General features: G+C 38.8%; 1 protein-coding gene across 5 annotated transcripts in view; it reads right to left on the bottom strand.

Moving 5' to 3' along the window:
- Nucleotides 1-887: 887 nt before the first annotated feature.
- MTRR (5-methyltetrahydrofolate-homocysteine methyltransferase reductase) overlaps nt 888-22,556 on the bottom strand; it is a 32,352-nt gene continuing 10,683 nt past the window's right edge. For 4 of the 5 annotated variants that reach the window (XM_054555194.2, XM_009240580.4, XM_054555196.2 and 1 more), the window contains exons 6-15: nt 19,010-19,132; nt 16,246-16,399; nt 15,395-15,483; nt 12,721-12,901; nt 10,614-10,656; nt 9,113-9,299; nt 6,171-6,289; nt 5,061-5,153; nt 4,770-4,952; nt 888-2,097 (exon numbers count right to left, since the gene is read on the bottom strand). In XM_054555194.2, the coding sequence (XP_054411169.2) occupies nt 1,953-2,097; nt 4,770-4,952; nt 5,061-5,153; nt 6,171-6,289; nt 9,113-9,299; nt 10,614-10,656; nt 12,721-12,901; nt 15,395-15,483; nt 16,246-16,399; nt 19,010-19,132 (1,317 nt within the window). In that variant the 3' untranslated portion in view covers nt 888-1,952. 5 annotated transcript variants of the gene reach the window in all.

Here is a 22,556-nt window from a genome sequence, read left to right as displayed (position 1 = left end):
TGAAGACTGGCTATGAAAAATAATGAGCGCTACAGTGGCTTGTTAGAATAGCAGGTTAGAAAAGGTCCCTCACTGCTAACTACTCCCTACCCCTACATAAACAAGGTTAAAGACTTCATCTAGCAAGGCCCTAGGGTGATGCCTGAGGCTTAACTGAAATAGCATGTCCAGTCACTAGGTTAGAGGATGGTTCATAGTAAGGACAAAATTTTGCCCCTGGAGTAGTCACATCCACATTGTGACGCACCTCGAGTAAACTCTTCTGCGAGATGTGGTGGAGTGCCTAAAGAGACAGCTGGAACTTCATTAGGCTTAGAAACTAGGACAGTAGAACTGTTTTGTGCCTGATTACTAATAAATCATAGATAATAATAAATAATAAAAATAATAAATAATAGATAATAAATACATATCTGTATGCACAGCAGCATTTACAATGAAATGTATTTTCACTATCCCTAGCTCGTAAGGCTGTGGGGAGCAGTTGAACGATACCCACCTAAAACTTAGATAATCCAGCAGTTTCTAGACATAATTTGGATGCTGTGTATAAGCAAATTGGCTTAGGTCAGTTTCCAACACCAAGTTATGATTGACTATTTGTCAGTTTCTTTTTATAGATAAAAGTTTTGGGTCATGTAATTATAGACAGTATTGGTAGGTGGACACAAGTTCTTGATTGTTGTATCTTATTAATAAGGAATATTTTTGTCTCTTTTAATGTTTTCACCCTGTGTATCTTGGCTGATACATACAACCTACACATGTAATTATGTATGTTACATAGTACTTGCTTAGTATATTTTCCTATCCCATATTTTTAGATTGGTTTCTATTATAAAATATATAATAATGAAGAGATCACACAGCTACAAAAACTTACCAAGTTTTAAGATTATGCCATTTCTTTCAGATCTTTATTTCTCAAAAGGATCAAAAGCCTTCAACAGAGATGTTTTAAATCCCAAGCTATCAAATAAAAATACAATATATATTAGAACAGTGGAGAAAGGTTATCATAATATTTTGTTTTGTTTGGGCAAATTATAACAGGAAATTAGACACTGGGAATCTAAAAATCCAAGGATACTAACTGAAGTCAGTATTTTAGGTCCAGGACACTGCTTGAGTGGTATCATGCAGACAAATAATGTGGGAAAACTCAAAAATGTGCCAAGCAGCAGAAATAAAAGGAGTGAAAAGAGAAGAAAAAGGTTGTATCTTTTTACTAAAATATGTACGTACTGGTACCTGTACATTGAATGCAAATGTCCCCAAATTCTGAAATTGTGACTTAAAAAAAAGTAATGCTGATAGATAAATCATATGCCAGAGTGAAATTTTAAAATACATTTCATATTTCCAGCATCATAAAAATAAATCCCTCTGTAGGCAATTATCCTAAAATATTTTTTATCAGAAATATAGCTTTAGTAACAAATAACCATTTGATAGTTATATAAACATATAACAGATACGCTCCACATGTGTAATTTAAGTACATTAATATGAGCATTCTTTATGGGTATACATCATATAAAAATAAATCATTTTCATATTTTTTTAAATGTTGGCACTGTAAGTCACAAGAATGGGCTACTCAGTCACTCTCCCTATTTCAGGAAGCCTTTGCATGGAAGGACAGAGTCTCTGTGAAGTTCTCTGGCAAGTAAAGGAGGCGCTGATGGAGACTGAAGGCTGCCTTAGCTCAGAAGAGCTCAATTCAACAGGGCAGTCTGGGGAGAGTCACAGGCACAGGAAGGGCATAGATGGAAGATACGTAAAATCACATCAGGAAGTTTTGTTATATTGTTAAATGATCCAATCCCCACTCCATCTCCTTCAAGAAATGTTGAAAGAAAATTTTCTTTTGAAAATTTAAAGTCTCAGCACTAGTAAAGCTGACTTTTAGCACTTTCAGTCAAAAAAGCTTATTTCTCTAATTTCTGGTTTTATGACCAAATATCCTGAAGATAGCGTTTTTCTTCTTTTAAAGTGGCCAGGGTTTTCATTGCTTCTAGTTTTTCAACTCCAACCTCTTTGCTTATTATTTCCACAAGGGCATCATGTACATCCTTGGCCATATTCTTAGCATCTCTAGAAAAGAAAATAATAAGATGACTGCTTACAAACAGGCATTTTTACTAAATCCTCCTTAATTCACAAGTCTAATTCCCTTTGACTGTACCACCATAGTTCTTCCCTCCCTCTTCTCGGAACATCTCACACAGATCTCCCAGCCTCACTCATGCCCAGGCCAGGCCTTTGCCTACGGTGACTATTCTAGGAGACAGAGCTGACCACACAGTTCTACAGCTCCCAATCCTCCACAGGCTCCAGGTCCCGACAGTAGGCCAAGGATTTCCTAGGTGTCAGAGAAGCATCTGAGGTCCAGCCTGGCTCCGGCCCACCTGCCGGCTCACCCCTCATTCCCTGCCCTCCACTCTCAAAGCACACAGTAGACTCGTGCTCCTGAAGGGAACCAGATCTCGCGCACACTTCTAGGTCTTTATACACATACAGTTAGTAACAGACACCTTTATTGAGGACTTAGTATGCGCCAGGTCCTTTTGAAGTGCTTCTACATCTTAACTCTTCAATTTACAAGAAAAGGGCGGTACCCCTCCTGGGTGCTCTTGCAGTCCTCTCTGGAACACGTCCAACGTTAGAAACGTCTGTTTATATGTAGCTTTCTCACCAGGGAGTAAGTTGTTTGAGGGCAGGAAGTGTAACTCACTTATCCTCTGATACAGTCTGGATGTGTGCCCTCTCCAAATCTTTATGTTAAAATGTGGTTCCCAGTGTTAGAAGTGGGGCTTGGTGGGAGGCGTCTGGGTCATGGGGGCAGATCCCTCATGAATGGCTTGATGCTATGCTCGCTGTAATGAGTTCTCCCTCTGAGTTCCTGAGAGATCTGGCTATTTCAGAGTGCGGCACCTCCCCCTACCTCTTGCTCCCTCTCTTGCCATGTGAGGTGCCTGCTCCCCCTTTGCCTTCTGTCAGAGTGGAAGCTTCCTGGGGTCTTCACCAGAAGCAGGTGCTGGCACCATATTTCCTCTACAGCCTAAACCATGAGCCCATTAAATCTCTTTTCTTTAGTCTCAGGTATTCCTCAACAGAAAAACTAATATATCCTCGTATCTACTGACATCTGAATATGCCCAAGCACTTAGCCAGCACTCAGGTGTTTGCTGAATGAAGCAAAGTGTCAGACAAGATTCTACTATGTTAGGAACTGAACATGTCCTGGCCCCTCACAGTGAAATTTCTTGAGAGGTGTCTGTCTCACCTGTCTCAAGAGGCTCTCCCCTCCACTATTCTCAGGGAACTTATACCCCACGATCCTGCTCCACTGTCTTCTCATTTGACTCATCAGTAGTATAGGCTCCCTCCCTGAGACAGCACCCTCTTGGCTTTGGGACAATTTTGCTTCTTCAGTGGCTGTTCCTTCTGTCTACTTTGTTCCTGCTTCCCTGATGGACCATCAATGTTCACGTGCCCCAGGGTTTCCTTCTGAGCCCTCTGACCACTGTTATTAATGCTTCCAAGTGCATTTCACAAACGTGACAAGTAAAGCACCAGTGATTGGGAGGAGCTATTTCTGGAATAATGTTTTAAGAGTATGGACATTTAAGATATTCTCCAAGTTCTCAATGACCAATTATCTGTGATCTGTACAATGAACTCTGCCTCTACTGTTTAGAGGTGCATCTCTAAAACTCCAGCCTGTACTTGACCACCGACGACACTGTCCTTGCCAAACAAAATGCAGATTAAATACTTCATTAAAAGCGAAGGAAAATGTAAACCAAAACAGTGTCTAGAATTTCTGCCCTTTATCGACCTAAAGCAATGTTTTTCAATTAGGAGTCAAAATCTATTGAAAGGACATGAAATCAACTTAGTAGCCAAAGCTAGCTTTTAAAGCAAACTAAATAAAATGGAAGAGAAATGATCAGAATGTGTTATAAAAACTAAACAGAAAATGTTGCTTTGTTTCATGAAACTTGTTTCAATTATCTTTATCCATATGTTCTGGGTCACAACGCCAGTATTTTGTCTTCTGCATTATAGTTGAAAAAAAAAGAACCTGACTTAGAGAATGTGTTAAATCCTAGGAATGTGTTTGGATGAAAAAGTGAATTTCTTACTTCAAAACTCCTTTTTAACTAGCAGAAATTTTTTGAGTCTCATCAAAATAAGCAAATAAGCGTTAAACAATTTTTCCATGGCAATTACAGGTTCCTGTAACAGATCTTGCCTCAGAAAGTAGATCAAATTTAGTAACACAGAATGTTTCTGGGTTTATCTCAACTTTATCACCACGAATTATGCCTAGAAGAAAAAGAATCCTAGTATCCACATTCTCAGCATCAAAAAATCATACTTTTTCTTTCTTAGTTATCAATAGTTCACAACAGCACAAACCACCTATTCTTATACACAACAAAATCAATCTGGAGATTTCAAGTCACATGATTAATGTAGTAACATGAGTGTAATTTTCAGAGGCTAAAAACAGGTAAGAAAATGGTACCAAGAATGTACAATGCAAGCATTAACTTTCACCACTATTTTCCTGATAATAACAACTTCTGGGCTATTAAATATGCCAAAATCATTTCAGAACTATTATTTCTATTCCTGTACTTAAGAATCAAATGTCTTATCCCTACATATCTAGATTATTGGCTTCTCGGTCCTTTGTTTCTTCTACAGACATCACTGATGGCCCTCTCCTACCCGACTTAGGCACGATAATGACTCACCCACACACATAAATATGGCCGTTCTCCTGGAGGAGGATTCTCGCCACCTGCTGGCCATGAAGCTGGATGTTGTCTTGAACATACTTTGCTGGGGCTTCCTCCTCCCCAACAACAGCATCTCTTGAGAAGGAAACCTTTAGATGAGTTAAGATCCCATGCTTAAAGAAATGTCTGAGCTCTTTTCTGAAATATAATATATAATGGATCACTAAAAGGTTGTCAAGCTGAAAAAGTCTGAGAATTAGAATTGTACACTCAGTGGTTGAGTACAATACTGGAATTGTACAATACCTGAATAGATAATCCCTATCCTTATGCCTGCAGCCAAAAAACAACCACATTGCTCCAAAATTTCCATCTGGGTGTTGTTCTTGGAGTTTCTCTCTAAGTGGGAAAAAAAAAAAGTTTAGGTGTGTGATATAAAGAATATGTAAAATCAATCTCTTTCATTAGGAACTACCACCAACAAACTCAGATGGATTTGTAAAATCCATCTCTGCAATTGAACATTCAGTCATTTAATTAGCATTTTACTCTCCACAGGCTGTCATGGCCACTCCAGCAGATGCCACACTAGGCAAGTGTGTGGAGAGGCAGCTACATACGACATACACAAAATGAGGACAATTCAAAGTATCACACTGTGAGATCTAGAGAGTTCTACATTCAATAACATTAATAGCAATTTTATGAATAAATGAACTTGTACTAGGGAAAAGTGGCTCAGGGCTGTGAAAGGCAGAATGTGTAAAGTGTCTATGAAATGGTGAACACACTGATGAGACAGAGACATCTGTGATTATGCTTTTGCTTCCTTAAGGAAAAAATTAAAACGAAATAAAATAACTGTCCAAAGGACAGGACTCTACTATCTGACGAATAGTACCTAAGACTTGCTCATTACTTCACAAATATAAACAGAAGTACAATTTTATTTTACTTATTTCATATCAAATACTTTTGATATAAAGTTAAACTTATTAATATTCTGTTGAAAATTACTGATGTTTGAGTTTAATGTTGAAACTTTTACTAAAATTGGATCTCTGTCGCTACCAATTGTATCCAATTAAGGGATAGATACAACAGCTGTATATCATCACAGTATGAAGGTATGCCCAATATTTGTCCCCAACCACATATGCTATAAACCACAGTGTAGCTGAGAAAAGAAAAAACTAAAAGTGCCACAGTAAAAAAGGAAGTTCTAGTACAAAGCACAATCTCTACAACATTGTGTGTTTACTTTTCCCATGGTGACAAATTACGTTACCGCACACTGAATAATAATTTTTTAAATAAAAATTTTACAATCGAAGTCCAATTATCCTCAAAATGACTAAAGAAACAAAAACGGTTACTCGGGAATACATTTTCCCATTAGCCAAAAAAAGAACATACCTATGTTGTAGGAACCCAATAAACGGGGCTATGCCGGTTCCTGGACCCACCATTATGATGGGGATTGAGGGGTCGTCTGGTAAGTGGAAAGAATTTGTTGTTCGAGGAGAGATGGATATCTGAAATATTACACCAAATGTGGTAAGTATGAAAGAAAACCTAGGCAAGAGTATATAACCAAGATGATCTTTGCTAAACAAATCAGAAAGGGAAAATTCCCATCAAAGAAACATCACTAAATAGCGGCACTAGAGTTTATTGAAACCATGAGCACATTTGTCACTATAGAAAGAAGTTTGTCTTGCAAATTTTTCTTTCCTATTCAAATAAAAAATGTTTTAAAAAATGATAGGCATGGTGTCTTTGAGGTAGAACTCTAAACAGATAATCAAATCATGTTTCTTGGTCTATGGATAAGATCTGCTTTCTGGTGGGCAGACAATAGGATATATTATGGAGAAATGTACCCTAAATATGAAGACAATAAAGATTAGCATCACGATGAGGTTGAAAAATTTTAAATAAAAGTCAGGCACCTTAAAAAGAAATTGAGGGGCTGCTCCAAATATTCTAGATAATGGTGCTGTATTTGCTATTCTGGGTCCACTATTACCCAGAATTATTTTTGTTATAACTAAACAAATCATATAATTATCAAAATCTTTTTGTTAAAATTTCAAAAGATATTTCTGAATCAATCTGAGTATGTTTCACTTCCACTTTCACTGTCATATGCAAAAGTCACAGTGATACCGAGGTTTACGAATGACAGGATTCCCCTCCACCTTGCATGGTGGTGTAACTGTATACATTTTAACTTTTAACTCAAGGACAACTGTAGGAAGTAATGATGAGCCTGAACACCATACCTTTTAAATGAAGGAATGGCAAAGCTGTGTCTCATTACTGCTCTTACTTGGGAATGAAACTAGTTAACATTACATTAGCCTTATTTGCTTCATTCATTTAACAGATTTACTGAAAGTATTCACTATGACAGGCATTAGGGATACAGAAATGAACAAAACAACACCCCTGTCTTTATGGAACTTACATTCTAGTGGAAGGAAAAGAAAATAAACATACACATTATCACATATATCCACAGAATGATGGGTAATGACTTCCCATGTCTTAGGAAGCAAAATTACACAGGGTAAGGAAATGATGGGTGTGGCAGTGAGCTGCTAATTCAAACACCAATGTCAAAGAAGGCCCATGTCTACAATGAGACCTTTGACCAAGATCTGAATCAAGAGAGTTAGCCATGCCACAGCATGTTCCTGGCAGAAAAGAAAAACACATGTACAAAGATCCTGTGACAACAGCACACTTTCTACGTTCTGGGGCTCTCTTCCTCGAAGGCTGTGGGGCTGCTTCACTTGGGGGTCTATATGGAGAGAGTATCATGGCAGATAGGAAGAAGAGAGTCAAGCTACGCCACGCCCACAGGCTTAGTGCTCCTGCTTAGATGTGGCAGATGTCCTTCTGTTCACACAGCCAGGCTGAACATCAGTGGCAAGGTTAATCTGTGAACAACTGTACTAGCTGCCATAGTAGGGCAGGGCCTGTGATGGGTCGTGCAAAAGTCAACATTCTGTATAATTTGTAATAAAACACAACAAAAGCACAGGTAATTTCAGATAGTTTTAAATTATATCCTTCATATCTGCACTTCTACTGCATATAGATTGGACAGTCAATAAAAATCTGTTAAAATGGGGAAGGAAGGAGGAAGAGAGGGAGGGAGGAAAGGAGGAGTAGGCGAAAGGCACCCATGCTTAGCGTTTACAATACACGATGGACACACATTGTTTTTAATGTTCTGGAGATCATCTGCTATCTTTATACAATCACCAAGTGACATATACTTGTATATCAGTACTATAATATTTCTTCTCAAAAAAGAAAGTTTCTATAAGGTTCCTAATATTTTGATGTATAATGAATACATGATGTATAGAGAACACAATAAAGCATCTCTCTGTTCCAGGCAGCAGATTGGAAAAATATCAAGGTAAAGGGCAATTTCAAGCAGCAATCATCCCTTATCTTCTCAAGTATATCCCAGGAAGTCTTAATTCGCACTATTGAGGTCTATGAACCTTTCAACTCTACTAACTTAAAGAAACCAAACTTCTCCTAAGACAACACTCCAAGTGAATCACTGATTTCTTCATTACCATGAAGAAAGAGGACTTCATGATAAGCCTGAAATGTTGCTTTATTTCAACCATTCTTGTGGACAACTTTAAATTGTTCCCTACACACATGGTCTTGAAATTCTGCTGAGTGCCGTATCAAAACATAAAAAGATGTCACTGAGTCCAGGTGTAAAGCGTCCATAATCTGTTGAGAAAATCACATAACCTTTTACTCCTAGGTGTTGTAAAAGTATTTACAGCCATATGTCTTCTCAATAATGGCACAAGTTCAGATGTCAGACACCACAGATAACGAAAGCAGAGAAACAGGGATACGGGAATCCTACTAGCCAAAATTGGACAATATAAAATTAATCTTTAGTTGCCCTCAGACTCCCAATGTAAAACTACTTATTTGAGAGGCAGTATACATCTTAAACATAAAATGAGACTGTCTCTCATCACCCCTCTTAAATACTTCCTAGACTGTTCTCCACCCCTCCCCAGGCCAATGTACCAAGAATATCAGCATAAAAGGTCTTCTTTTCCATGAATAGGACAAGCAAAGACCGTACTATATAAAATTCATGCTTTACACATTCAGAAAATACACACACTAGTTAAAGAGTACATGGAAGTAAACAGTTTTCTGCTCTTGCAATAGAGATTTTAAAATTCAAGAACAGCATAAATTTTCTTATGATAGTAATGAATGATGTGGGTGAGACAACATTGTTTTTTCTAATCAAACAAACAGTATGAGTTAACAATGCTGAGGTTAAGGTACTAATTTCTTACCTTAGGAGCCAGGGCTTTCCCGCTGTCTTCGTGGGATGCATGTATGTTTGGCTGAAGAACTGAAGCAACCAACAAGGCCAGCCAGCCTGTACACACTCCCTTCCGCAGAACCTCTGTTGTGGCAGTAGACACAAATTCCACAACATTGAAGACAAAATGGAGCTTTCCTGGGTGAAATAAACTTGAGCTGCAAAGATACACAGACAAGTTTTGAACTCGATATCAGTACTACTACACATATGGGTCAAACCAATCCTTTTTTTATTCAGTTTAGAAATATTTCCTTATAGGCTCTAATCTACCTTCCAAATCCTCACAGAGGAAAGCTATTATTACGTAATTAAAAACTGCCCCCAACCTTCACACTCTCACACCCTACATTTTGTTATTCAAGAAAGTTTCCAATTTTATTTGCTTGCACTAGGACTAGGTGAGATTTATAAAAACTAATATGCCCTAAGGATCTTCATGTAAAGGATTCATTCACTCAATATTTATTATAAAGATGTGAAGAAATCGGGATAAATTCTAACAAATATCCATACATTATCTACTGGTAAGATCATAAAACTTGAAAGTGACTGAAGTATACACCCAGAAAGGAGAAAACTAAAAATTCAAAGTAAAAACATCTTTAAAAGACATCCCTACAAAAGTAGATTTCTTTTCACATTACAGAGTAAATAATGCAAAAGAACTTGAGTTCATTCTTAATTCCCTTTTCAACCAAAAGAATGGTGCACTTTCTTGTATTATTACTGAAAGGCAAAAGAGAGCCAGACGGGAAAATGGTAGAGGCTGTGCAATGGAACGAAGGCCACAGGGAGAATCCTATAAGCCAGTGCTCATCAAATGTTTTTTTTTTAATTTTTTTGAGACAGGGTATCACTGTTGCCGAGGCTCGAGTGCAGTGGCACGATCTTGGCTCACTGCAAGCTCTGCCTCCCGGGTTCACGCCATTCTCCCGCCTCAGCCTCCCAAGTAGCTGGGACTACAGGCACCCGCCACCACGCCCGGCTAATTTTTTGTATTTTTAGTAGAGACGGGGTTTCACCGTGTTAGCCAGATGGTCTTGATCTCCTGACCTCGTGATCCGCCCGCCTCGGCCTCCCAAAGTGCTGGGATTACAGGAGTGAGCAACCATGCCCGGACTCATCAAATATTTTATAGTGGAACTTTTCTGTCTCCCCTGCCTTCGGCTGCCACTTAGTGAAGGTGGCTGGGCACACGAACACAGGAAGCACGTGGAGGAGCCTGAGACTCCTAAGTGGGGAAACATAGTGCTGGGCCGTGGGAAGCCACCCCAGATCTTAAATTCTATGAAGTCCCAGAGGACAGGAGCTCTGTGATTCTTCTTCTGCTTTATTATGCCTGATACTGTCTTCCATAAATCAGGTAAGTTTTCACTGAATAAATTAGTAAACTCTAAGGATTTGGAAGCCTGAGTATCCTAAGATTTTGGAGAAACAATGCTATATATTATCTGAATAAATATTAGTACCTTGCACACGAATATGGTCTGGGTTGAAGTTTAGGAAGATGTTCTAGAAAAAAACAAAAACAAGCAATTATTAATTCACTACTACTGAAAATAACCTTACCTAAAAAAAAAAACAAAATCCATGTCTTATTTAGAATACTCAAAATAAATCAAGTTCTAGTTTTAAATCATAGTTAAGAGCATGTATAAACTTTGTGTTCAAGTAAAATATTACTATTTTTTCTTTCAACTCCTAAAGTTAAAAACCACATAAGATGCATTTTCTTACTCTTAAATCAGTGTTTCTACCCAAAGGCTAATTTTGAAAGCAAAGGCTTCTAGGAATGGGTCCATGAGTTGGCTTCAGACGTGAGGAGCTCAGCAAACCCTTACTAGGTATGTGCAGTTTTCTGCAGGGAGGTGCCCAGCTTTCAGATTTAAAATAAAGTCATGATCCCAAAAAGATTAAAGGCTACTCTTTCATGAATTACTGAAAATACTAAGGCTTGAAATATTTTCCATCTTACATTTAAAATAATTAAAGTGTTTGGTTTTTAAAAAATTATCAAAAAAATTCAGTGATTTCAAAATACGTAGGTATTCTTTCAAAAGCAGGTTAAATAATCTGTATTTAAATATTGAACTATCCACTAATAAACCTTGAAATGTTTTATGTTTTGGTATGTTTTATTTTTAGCAGTCACTTAATTGAAAATTTGAAAAGGTCTATGTATAATGGCATAGTTTTAAACATCAAAATAAGGTTTAGTAGGGTGTTCAACTTAATATCAAGCTTTAGATATTTTAATTTTTCTTAATTAAAAAATAATATTTTTTATAAGTCCCAATGACTTTAATTTTTTTATGTAACTACGTAATATGTGGTATTGTTCCAAACATTCTAAAAGGTAACAAAAACTCTACGAAAAGAATTGAAATAAATTAGTATATGATAAGAGAACCTTCTAATACTACTTAGAACTCCCCACCCTGTGTTCTGTCATCCTATTCCTGCTGATGGTTCTCAAAGACTTCACTGGAGAGCGTGAGAGGGCCAGCCTGAGGACAGGATGGCGAAAAGAGCAGCCTCATTCAGCAACATGGTCTTACCATTTTGGGGAGGTCCTAAGTGGAAAGAACACTAAGAAAAAGGAGGAGAAATCAGGCCCTGACTTGCAAAGGAGGATGCCTTTAATTGTACTGGGCATCGAAAAGGATCTTGCTGGCCTAAGAGTAAAAAGGACAATACACATTTTGGTGTCACCAAAGAAAAATGCAAATGTTAAAGGCATGACTACTTACCACTACGGGAAAGGAGATGACAAAATTACAAGCACAAGAAAGTAAAAAAGGCTTTGAAGTCCTATAAAGCGCTTAGTCTTCACCCCTAGCAAGCATTTTCAATCCCTTCCTGAGAGCCACAGAGAGGACCTAGGACATCGACTGCTCAGGGACAATGCTGAGGTCTCTTCTGTTGGAGTATGAGGACTAGAAGAGTCACTCTGGGCAAAAAAATGGGTTACCTTTCATCTGAAATGGGATGATGGTTCTCTGCCTGGCAGTACCATGAGTATGTTGACTTGCACTGGTACAACACAGTCCCCTTTTGCTCTTGAAGGACCCTCGATCTGGACTTGCTCAGATGGGGGCATTTCTGCATTCTGCACACAGCACAGACTGCATCAGCCTCTATCAATTAAATATGATGTTCGTTAACTTTGAAGAAGAAAATTTTATAGAAAGCTCATTTTTAGACATTTAGCTAAACAACCTTTCTGAAAAAAGTTAAATTAGAAAAGATGCTCAATTCTGAGCCAAAAAAAGAGAGTAACAACTGACTCTATTAAGAGAGAAAATGATAGTGACACTGCTGGAAGGAAAAAAAAGAAAACCAAAAGTTTGGAAGGGGAATTCTGTGACTTCTGGAAGGGCACACAGATGTCACAGCACCCTGAAGACAAGATATAAGATGTTTACTTACCAATCACCACCATTCATTTAGATGTATTCTTTAGGCATAGGATACAAAGGGTGAGACAAGAGTAGCAAATTTTCTTTACTACAGAAAGGTGGCCCGCCTGTCAGTGCAAGAACAGCCACCACGGTGCTTGTGAAAGCGACTACTCACCGAGCAGGAGACTGAGCGGTGGCTGGCAAGAAGGGAAAGCGAGGAGGAGATCCAACAAGCAGGCACAGGCATCTCGTATAAAGCGGCTATAATCGGCTGCCCCTTGTTTACTGCACAGCTCCTGTAGCCTGCGCTTTTCAGCACCGTCACTGGTATAGTCCACAAGGGCTCGCAAAAATGCCTACAAAAAGGAGCCCGCCTTAAATTATGACACAATTTGTGGGTAGAGCTATTAGAATATTCAGTTAAATGTCTGCCTGGGGATGCACCCAATTACTCAAGAAAAAATGAGAAAGCCACTAGGAGCTATTGTCAGGAGGAGGGAATTTAATTTACCATTTGCTTTAATGTTGAAATGTTAGAAAAATTCCACAATATAAATAAATAAATAAAACTAATAAAATTCTGAATCTCAATTCTCAAAGTCTAAACTCCTGAACAAAACATCAAACTTGCTAATAAGAATCTTTTATTTCAATGCAATTACAAGCTATTAATTACACGCAGACACAGCTTATTTCTCAAGGGCTCTTTACGAACAAAGCACTTCAGTAATTATCTGCATCAAATGTTATGTGAAATGCTAATGGGTACTGCTACTTTAAATTCCATGGCTCAAGATGATTGTGTCCTGGACTTCCTTAACAGGGGGGACAAAATCACTGTTTCCAAAGGAGTCACAGGTTTCCAAAGGTTTGGCTAAAGAATCTCTGTCTAAAATACCCGGACACTAACAAATTACACGTGTTCCTCCAAGTGCCAAACTCAGCGTTGAACAAAAACAAGGACTCAGGAAACACTGCTGAAAGCACGCCCCAAATCTCTGCAAAGACTTTGGCAAGATAATAAAACAATCTACCAATAACAGTTTGTAAATTGTAAAGCCAATACAATTTCCTAAATTAAAAGCTAAAACAGTGACAATTTTAAATCCTTTAACATACTTTTTTCACTTTAGAACTACAAAAACCTTATGGTACTACCACAGGAAATACTGCACTGTTTTTGGAGAACAAGCTGACAAACCTGACAAACATTACTACAATTTAAAATGTAAATATTTTTAAAACAGCAATTCTACTCCAAGGAATCTGTTTTACAAATATACTTCAAGTAAGTATTCAAAAATTAATACAGTACAAGAAAGTTTGCCTTTCTTTTTTAATAGTGAAAAAGCAAAAATGACTCAATTGCCCATAATTACATCAACAAATAATGGTGTATCCATAGTATCCATTAAAACTCTTTCCATCCTGAAATATATAGATTCTTGATTTAAGTTAAAAAGGCAAGTTATAGAACAGCACATGTAATATAGATACCCATATTTTCCTCAGGAAAACAAAATTCAAGTGTTAACTCTGAGTGGTTGATTATAAAATACTTTGGTTTCCTGGGTTATTTATTTCTGTATCCAGAATTTTTCCAATGAGCATACTATTTTTGGAAAAAACCCAGATATATATATATATATATATACACACACACACACACACACACACACAAATATATACATACACACACATATACACACACACATATATACACATATACATACATACACACACACTTTACACAAATTTTAAAAGCGGTAGAGCTGAACCAAAATCGTGACTTAATTGGTAAGCTTTCATTACAGTAAATTAATTCTAAATTTACTCAAATTACATCTCGAGTTGATTATCAGGAAAGGAAGATGGAACATATATATATATAAATATATAAATATACATAAAAATATATAATATATATAAAAATACATATATAAATATATAAATACATATATAAATATATATAAATAAATATATATACATATAAATATATATATCTATTTATTTAGAGAGAGCTGAGCCTCTCTCTAAAGTACTTTACTCACCCAAGACTAGAAATGCAATAAACACATTAATAAAATGACACGAAAACCACACGGGGGAGATGGTGGCCTAATTACAACACTCTTTATGCTCACTGACAATACAAGTGTGGCAAGGCACATGTGAAAAATTTTATCCATTAATGGCCACTTCCCGGAACTGGTTAGAAGAAATCAGTTACAAGTAGTTTAAAAAAAAAAAAAACAGTTCCTGGTACAATACTGACATCTAGTGAATTATTCTACCTCCAAGTTAATCTAAAAATTGATTATTACCTACCAAAACCCTTCCATTTTTCCTGAAACATTCTGTTACAGCAATAAATAGTTATTTAGTATTACACAAAGTAGATCTTAACAACTGTAGGAAGTGGCAAGTGGTGGTTGGGGGGAATCTTAAGCTCTCATTAGCTTTCTGTCACCAATTAAAGCAGCAGCAGCAATGTGTAGCTGGGTAACACAAGGTCAACTGCAGTCACCTCCATCACTGTGGAATGTGCTACATAGTTAATAACTAGTAAAAGTAAGACAAAGAAAAAGCCCTATTTAGACTAAGAAAAAACCCTATTTAAGCCCTCATTTCAATAGAAAACAAAAATTTAAATGCAAATACAACATAAAAAGATTTGTATATGATAGTTACGATGATAGCACACACCCTTGAGAACTAATATTAAAAACATGCTATCAAGATCACATTTTTTAAGACTGCAAAGGTCAGATTCTAGATTTGTTTAATCAATCCTAAATAAAGCTAAGCATATTTTAAAATAGTTACCTGAAGAAGACAGAAAAAAATACCTTTTTAGGAATTGCTCGGATTTCAAGACACCAGGTAAAAATGAACTGGAGAGAACATCTCGCAGGTATATGCTGGGGTAAGGCAGCTCCTTTTCAGGTAAAGACGGGAAAGGGGTTCATGACATAGAAGATAAAGAATAAAATGTTGTACACACTCCCCAAAACACAATTACTATAGTACTTTACAGCGCATCAAAGTGCAACATGACTTGTGGCAATGTTTATTCAGCCAAAAAAATTCCCCAAAATGAATACAGTAAAAAAAACTCCACCTTACAAAAACATAAAAAGACTATAAATTCAAGACAGGCCAAATAAAAGAAAGGAAAATTATTTAAAATTAAAGAACAAAAAGCTAAAAAGACAGCAGTACTCCATTAGCATTATTATTCTCAAAAAATCAATTTAGGACTACTTCAAGATTCTAAGTAAATAATATACTTAGATTTTGAAAAATAAATAACTTCTCTTAATTATGGAAAAAGCAATTATTTTATATAATAAATGAGCAAAAACAAACATACTACGAGAAATAAATATAACAGGAAAAGAATTTTTAAAAATAACCTAGGCCAATGCTTCTCAAAAACTACATTTACACTCAGTTTTCATGTCCACAAATGTCCAATAATCAGAACATCCATTATCTTCTTATTCAGTGTAATTAACATGAAAGTTAAGAAACTAGCAATACCAGTGTATGCCTGTGTTCCCAGACCCTGATGCGCAGCTGAGTCCCAGGCATCTGTACGGCCACCACACAGGACCCTGAACCTTAGAGCCACACTCTCACCATCAGCTCCAGTCCACTGGCCCACAACACCCCAACGTCACAGCATCAGGGCTGTTACCTTTCTTCTTTGTGTCTGCCTTTATTTTCAAAAGGACGCAGTGCTCTCTTTTATCTTCAAGCTGCAGTCTTTGGAGTAGGCTTTGTACCTCAGAATCACTGTTAGGGCAGATCACGCTGAAGGCATCTCCAGGCTGATAGGAAAAGTCTGTATTCTAGAGAAGAGCCAAATTGGAAAAAAAAAAAAAAAAAAAAATACATTATATGTGTTACATAGTTTAAGCTGTAGGGTAACAAAAATATAGTTTTCAATATTATGATTTTAATATATGAACTCAGAAAACAGAATTTCAAAAAAAAAAAAAAAACACAGTTGTTTTAAAAAATAAGCCCAACTAACCAAATAAACATACTTTCATCATTAGCAGTTACCATTAAAAAGAAATCTGGTAGTTATCCAGTGTTTTGCCTTTTATCATACTTAAAGAATGGAAGTCAGACCTTCCTTGTTCTCTACAAAGTAAGGTCCTATGGTGTTTTCAATAACCCATGTAAATATAAAAATCCCTCTTACAAAAACATACATGCACACACACACGAAAACATATATTATGACCAAAAGCTAATTATGGTCCAATGCATTGGTTTTCAATTTTCTTCCCCTTACTTTACTCTTTTCCTTTAGGGGACAGGAAAGGGTACTTTATTTCCTTAAGTATAAAACATTACACCATCTGGCTTGATATTGGTTGTGAGCAAACATGGGTTGAAAAAGCCACCACTTCCCAAGTCAAGTCTATTACTAGGCCCACTGCCTCTATGCCCCAGAGTGATACAGATGCAGGCCAGGGCTCTGGGAAGGAGCCTCTCACAATGACACAAGCTCACATTTCTTGGCTAGCAAGGGAGACAGACTGGACTAAGCACAGACCAACCCTTGCCTCTTTATGACAAAAATGTAAAATACCAGAATAAAAAAATATTTTGGTGTACATAGTATTAATATTTATGGATGCAAAACCATCTAGTTTTGGCACATTGTATTTTTTTTTCTGCCAGGAAGTTTGATTAAATCTACAGACAGCCTTAATGTGCCCTTGCTTTTCTGAAAGAACAACCCACTTAACCTCTCAAGACTTTCATAAAATAAACGGTTTAGCTAAATGACTTTGAAGAGGTACTCAAACACTTGTTTTAGGATTATCAGTCAGTTTCTTAACCTAAGGTCGATGGATTCCAGCAGGGTGTGGAGGGTAGGAAGGGGGCCCATGGAGGGGGTGCATAGAGGCACAGCTCAGACTAAAACTGTATGTAAATGTTTCTGTAGAAGTTGGCCCTCCATATCCTCAGGCTCTCCATCCTCAGAATCAACCAAACCTGGATGGAAAATATTTGGGACGGAAAAAACAATAAAAAATAATAATAAAAATAATGTAAACTTAAAAATACAGTATAGCAACTACTTACGTTGTGTTAGATACTGTAAGTAATCTACAGATGACTTAAAGTGTAGGGGAGGATGTGCATAGATTATATACAAATACTCTAACATTTTACATAAGGGACTTGAGCTTTGAGGACTTGGGTATCTGAAAGGGGTCCTGGGACAAATCCTTCGAAGATACTAAGGGACAAGTGTAATCATTTTTCGGGAAAGTCCATAATTTTTTCCAAATTCTCAAGAAATCAAAACCACTGCTCTGAGGAATTAACCCTAACCTGCCTGTCTAGGTTCTATTCCTTTTCTTTTTTAAAAAAAATCGAGGCAGGGTCTCACTCTGTCACCCAGGCTGGAGTGCAGTGGCACAATTACAGCCCACTATAGTCTCAACCTTCCAGGCTCAAGTAGTCCTCCCACCTCAGCCTCCCAAGTAGCTGGGACCATAGGTACACGCCACCATGCCCAGCTGCTTATTGTATTTTTTTGTAGAGACAAGGTCTTGCCATGTTACCCAGGAACTCCTGGGTTCAAGTGACCGCCTTCAGCCTCCCAAAGTGCTGGGGATTATAGGCAAGAGCCACCTCGCTTGACCTTAGGCTCTATTTCTAACTTCCTGGCTGACCTGAGTGGACAGCTTCCTTTCCTGGGCCTCTTAGATATAAAATGCTGTTCTGAGCCCATTATTCTTTCATGGCTTATTGAGTCAGCCAGCATCTTCCTCTCAGGCTGAATCTCCTCCAGCCATTCTTCACCCTAGCCCTCCCCTGAAGTGGAAAGAAAATAGGTGTGAAAATACAAGAGAGAAAAACATCATGGGTCAGGAATAAAACGGCGAGATGTCCTGTCAGAGACCTCTCATTCTTCTGAGCATATATAACCAAGCACCACGCAACTCAGCATATGTAACCAAGCACCACGCAACTCAGCATATGTAACCAAGCACCACGCAACTCAGCATATGTAACCAAGCACCACGCAACTCAGCATATGTAACCAAGCACCACGCAACTCAGCATATGTAACCAAGCACCACGCAACTCAGCATATGTAACCAAGCACCACGCAACTCAGCATATGTAACCAAGCACCACGCAACTCAGCATATGTAACCAAGCACCACGCAACTCAGCATATGTAACCAAGCACCACGCAACTCAGCATATGTAACCAAGCACCACGCAACTCAGCATATGTAACCAAGCACCACGCAACTCAGCATATGTAACCAAGCACCACGCAACTCAGCATATGTAACCAAGCACCACGCAACTCAGCATATGTAACCAAGCACCACGCAACTCAGCATATGTAACCAAGCACCACACAACTCTTTCTGCACATCTTGACAATATTACTGTGCTGAGAAATAAATTTTGCAACTTACTGAAATGTCCAATTCTACCAGCAGAGTGGTTTTTATGGCATCATTCGTAGTAAGTTGAACTGCCTTTGAAATTGGAACTTGAAAAACTGGATCTGCTGAAGTCACAGATGCTTGGCTTTCCTCCTTGAGAAACAAATGTGACAAAATGTAAGTGCAATGTTCAATTATACCCTTCTTTCACTTAGTGACTACGGAAGATCCATAGGGGCTTATAAAACTTCCTGGCTACTCAGTATTCATTTCCAAGGTAAATGAGGGCAGACATACGGAGCTACCTTTTCAGAAGAGAGAAGCTCAATTCTATTTCAAACTCTTTATCTATTAGACATTAGAATTTCTGAAATACACATAGAAAATAAAAATACTGGCATGTTCATGTAAAGATCTAGTAGTTTTCCTAATAAACGATGTAAAGGGAAACAGTATGTATGCAAATGTTTCAGGAAGGAGAGGAGATCTTGAAGAATGTGAAGGATGTTTAAGAATGCAACATGTGTCTGTAGATGGTCACAGGAACTCCCTAGCGTGGGGCAATTGCTGTTCATATGGCTGCTGAAATATGGCTTGTGAAATATGGCTAGTGTCACTAAGAAACTAATTCTTAATTTTAACAAATGTTCACTAATTTAAATTTGAGTAGCTATATGTGGCCAGCAGCTCCTGTACTGGACATAGTAGGTCTTGGAAAACTGCAAAAAATCCCAATTCTTTATAATACTCCCTACTCCTTTTCTATATTCCTAAGTTTAAAAACAAAATATTTTAACAGTGCTAGTCAATTAATTGTGGATAAGTGGCTATATGGGAAAGCTGGGATGAAGGTCAGTTCTGTGCGTCTGGGAGCCATAATGTGGGGGTACTGAGATGTACCCCTAAGAAGACTGCCTTCTGCAAAGGCTATGGCAGTGCTGACAATGACTATCTCTGCCACCTGCAAGAACCACTTCAGCATTCTCAGGTCACACCTTGCCCCTGCCCACACCTCCTTTCAGGATGTGCCCCAACCCACATCCAATGTCTCATCAAAGACTACAAAGGTCCAGCCTCTTCGTTCCAACTTAGGACAACTCTGAAGACCCACCAGCTCCAGAAAACCCTGTGGGATTGGCTGAGGCCTTTGCTGAGACCGCACAGCAGCTCAGCTTCTCACTGTGCCCAATTCTGCTTCCATCCCTCCATGCCCAAAGATGATGCTGTCAAGAGGATGCCCTAAAAACATCTCATTGTTTGATTCCTGGGAACCAGCCTGTGACAGTCAGTGCCAGGGTAGCCTGGGAAAGATGCTAAAATGGAGTCTGGAGCTGGATCATCTGCCTGTTTGACAATGAGAACACCACACCAGTGAGAGAGCAGACAGATGGCACTGGCACACAGCAATAATACAACTGTAAGTAGAAGGGAGAGCCAGTGGAAGCAAATGCATTACCTTGCAAGATCCATCAGGTGCTTGAGAACTATAGAGAAACAGTAGAAGAGAAGACTGGTGGGACTTGGGGGGCTACTGCTAAAATTCACTCACACTTGAAAAAAAATGCAAAAAGCTTAAATGACAAATCACCAATTAAGAACTAAGTAAAACTAAAATAGAACTAAGCCAGGGGACATCCTCAGGAGCTTAGAAAGACACAGTCATCTCATGCAGCCCATGACAGTGAAGGCAGAGAAAGCCAAGGACTAACTGGGAAAAAAATCTTGAATACTCAGATTCCCTTAAAAATCCTGACTACCTAGAATCCCTTAAAAATCTTGACTACCCAGAACCCCTTAAAAATCTTGACTACCCAGATTCCCTTAAAAATCTTCCTACCCAGATTCCCTTGAACTCTTTGAGCCTGCAGATGCGGCCAGTCCCTCCCATGAAGAGTAAGAACTCCCTTCTCACATGTGGATGGTGTAAAGACCTCTGCCCACAACATATGCCTGTACCCCCACTACCACACCCCATCCCCTCTTCTGGTTGCTAGACCAATAACTGGGGTTGTTGCGACACACTCGGCCACTAAAGCACTGGGCTAGCTAAGGAAGGTAAGGGACTAACCCCTAAGAAAGTATAGGACAGAGCACTATGTCCCTACAGGAGCTAGGAGAGAATGCACACAACACACAGCTGAGGTCCTAAATTGAGGAGGGCAGAACACAGATGTAAAAAATGTGCAGCCCACAAAGGCACTGGATCAATCCTTACAATGAAAATAAATCAAGGAGGCATGTAAAACGAGCTGTAGGCATCTGCTCCAATAAAAACGATCCTTTGCCGTGTTTCCAGACCTGCAACCCACTGACTGTAGGAGACAAGTCCCTCCCTAGGAGGAGGGACTGTGAGACACTATAGAAACTGTACTTGGCAATGGCTTCTGCAGTCCTTCTCCCAAAGGGGAAATGTACACTGGGCTAAGGGGAATGTGCAAACATTCCAGGGTCTGTTAAGAGGGGGTTCAAATGAATGTTGTTACCCACAGACCCAAAGCGTCAGCACAGCTCATCTATGACAGCAAGGCACATGGGGGCCAGGCGGTAAATGGAGTCCTGGCCCAGGACCTCCAGTGGCCACTCAGCAGCTGGCACAGGGCAACACCGAATTCTTGGCCTATGACGTAAGATCTATCATCATAGGGAAGGCCAAGAAGTCTGAATTCGACACCATCCTCCTCCCTAAACACCAAGATAGAACAAGAGAAACAAAATAGCATCCTGAGAGAAATGACATCCTTAAAAAGCTGATGGACACAGGGGATGGTCTCTATGATATCTCCATTTAATTCACCAGTCTGACCACTGCAAAAACCACACAAGTCCTGGGGGATGACACTGAACTACTGGAAACTCAAACAAGTAACAGGTCCGCTGTAGCCTCCGTGCAAGCTGGTTTTCCTTGACAGAGTAGACTAGCATGGCCTCAGGTACACGGACAATGATTTAGTCAAAGTGCTCCTTCCCAACCCTATCACTAAAGAGGATCAGAAACAGTTCACTTTGAGTTGGAACAATGTATAAATTTACAATTATGACCCAGGGCTATCATAAGTCCTGCCTGCTGTTATAAGAGTCTGAATAAATGTGGAGCATCTGCAAAGCACCACACTAGCCTACTCTATCAGGGGCATTGTGCTATCAGACTGAATGAGCACAGAGGAGTGGCCAGAATAGCGGAGTCCTTGGTAAGACCCATGCCCTATGCAATTAAAGGGCCTGCAGTGTCAGCACAATTTTTAGGGTTCTAATAGTTTGGTGCACGTCAGGACATCCCCTCCCAAGTAAAGGCCACACTAGTGCACCTTGTATCTCACTTCTCCTAGAGAGAAGCAGAACCACTGCTAAGTCTCTTCAGGATCTGTGGGTAGCACATTCCATACCTGGGAGGACTGCTGAGACCCAAATACCAGGTGACAGAAAAGGCCACCAGCTTTGCATGGGGCCCAGAGCAGGAGAGGGCTCTACAGCAGGTCCAAGTGACAGTGCTCATTAACAGGTCCTGCCGCTCTACCACACAACCCAGAAGACCCTCTGGTTATTAGAGGTAATACTTCCGCATGGGAGAAAGGTACCA

Source organism: Pongo abelii, chromosome 4, assembly GCF_028885655.2.
Source record: "Pongo abelii isolate AG06213 chromosome 4, NHGRI_mPonAbe1-v2.0_pri, whole genome shotgun sequence".
In the NCBI taxonomy this organism is placed as follows: Eukaryota; Metazoa; Chordata; class Mammalia; order Primates; family Hominidae; genus Pongo; species Pongo abelii.
This window is presented reverse-complemented; position numbering and strand designations above follow the sequence as displayed.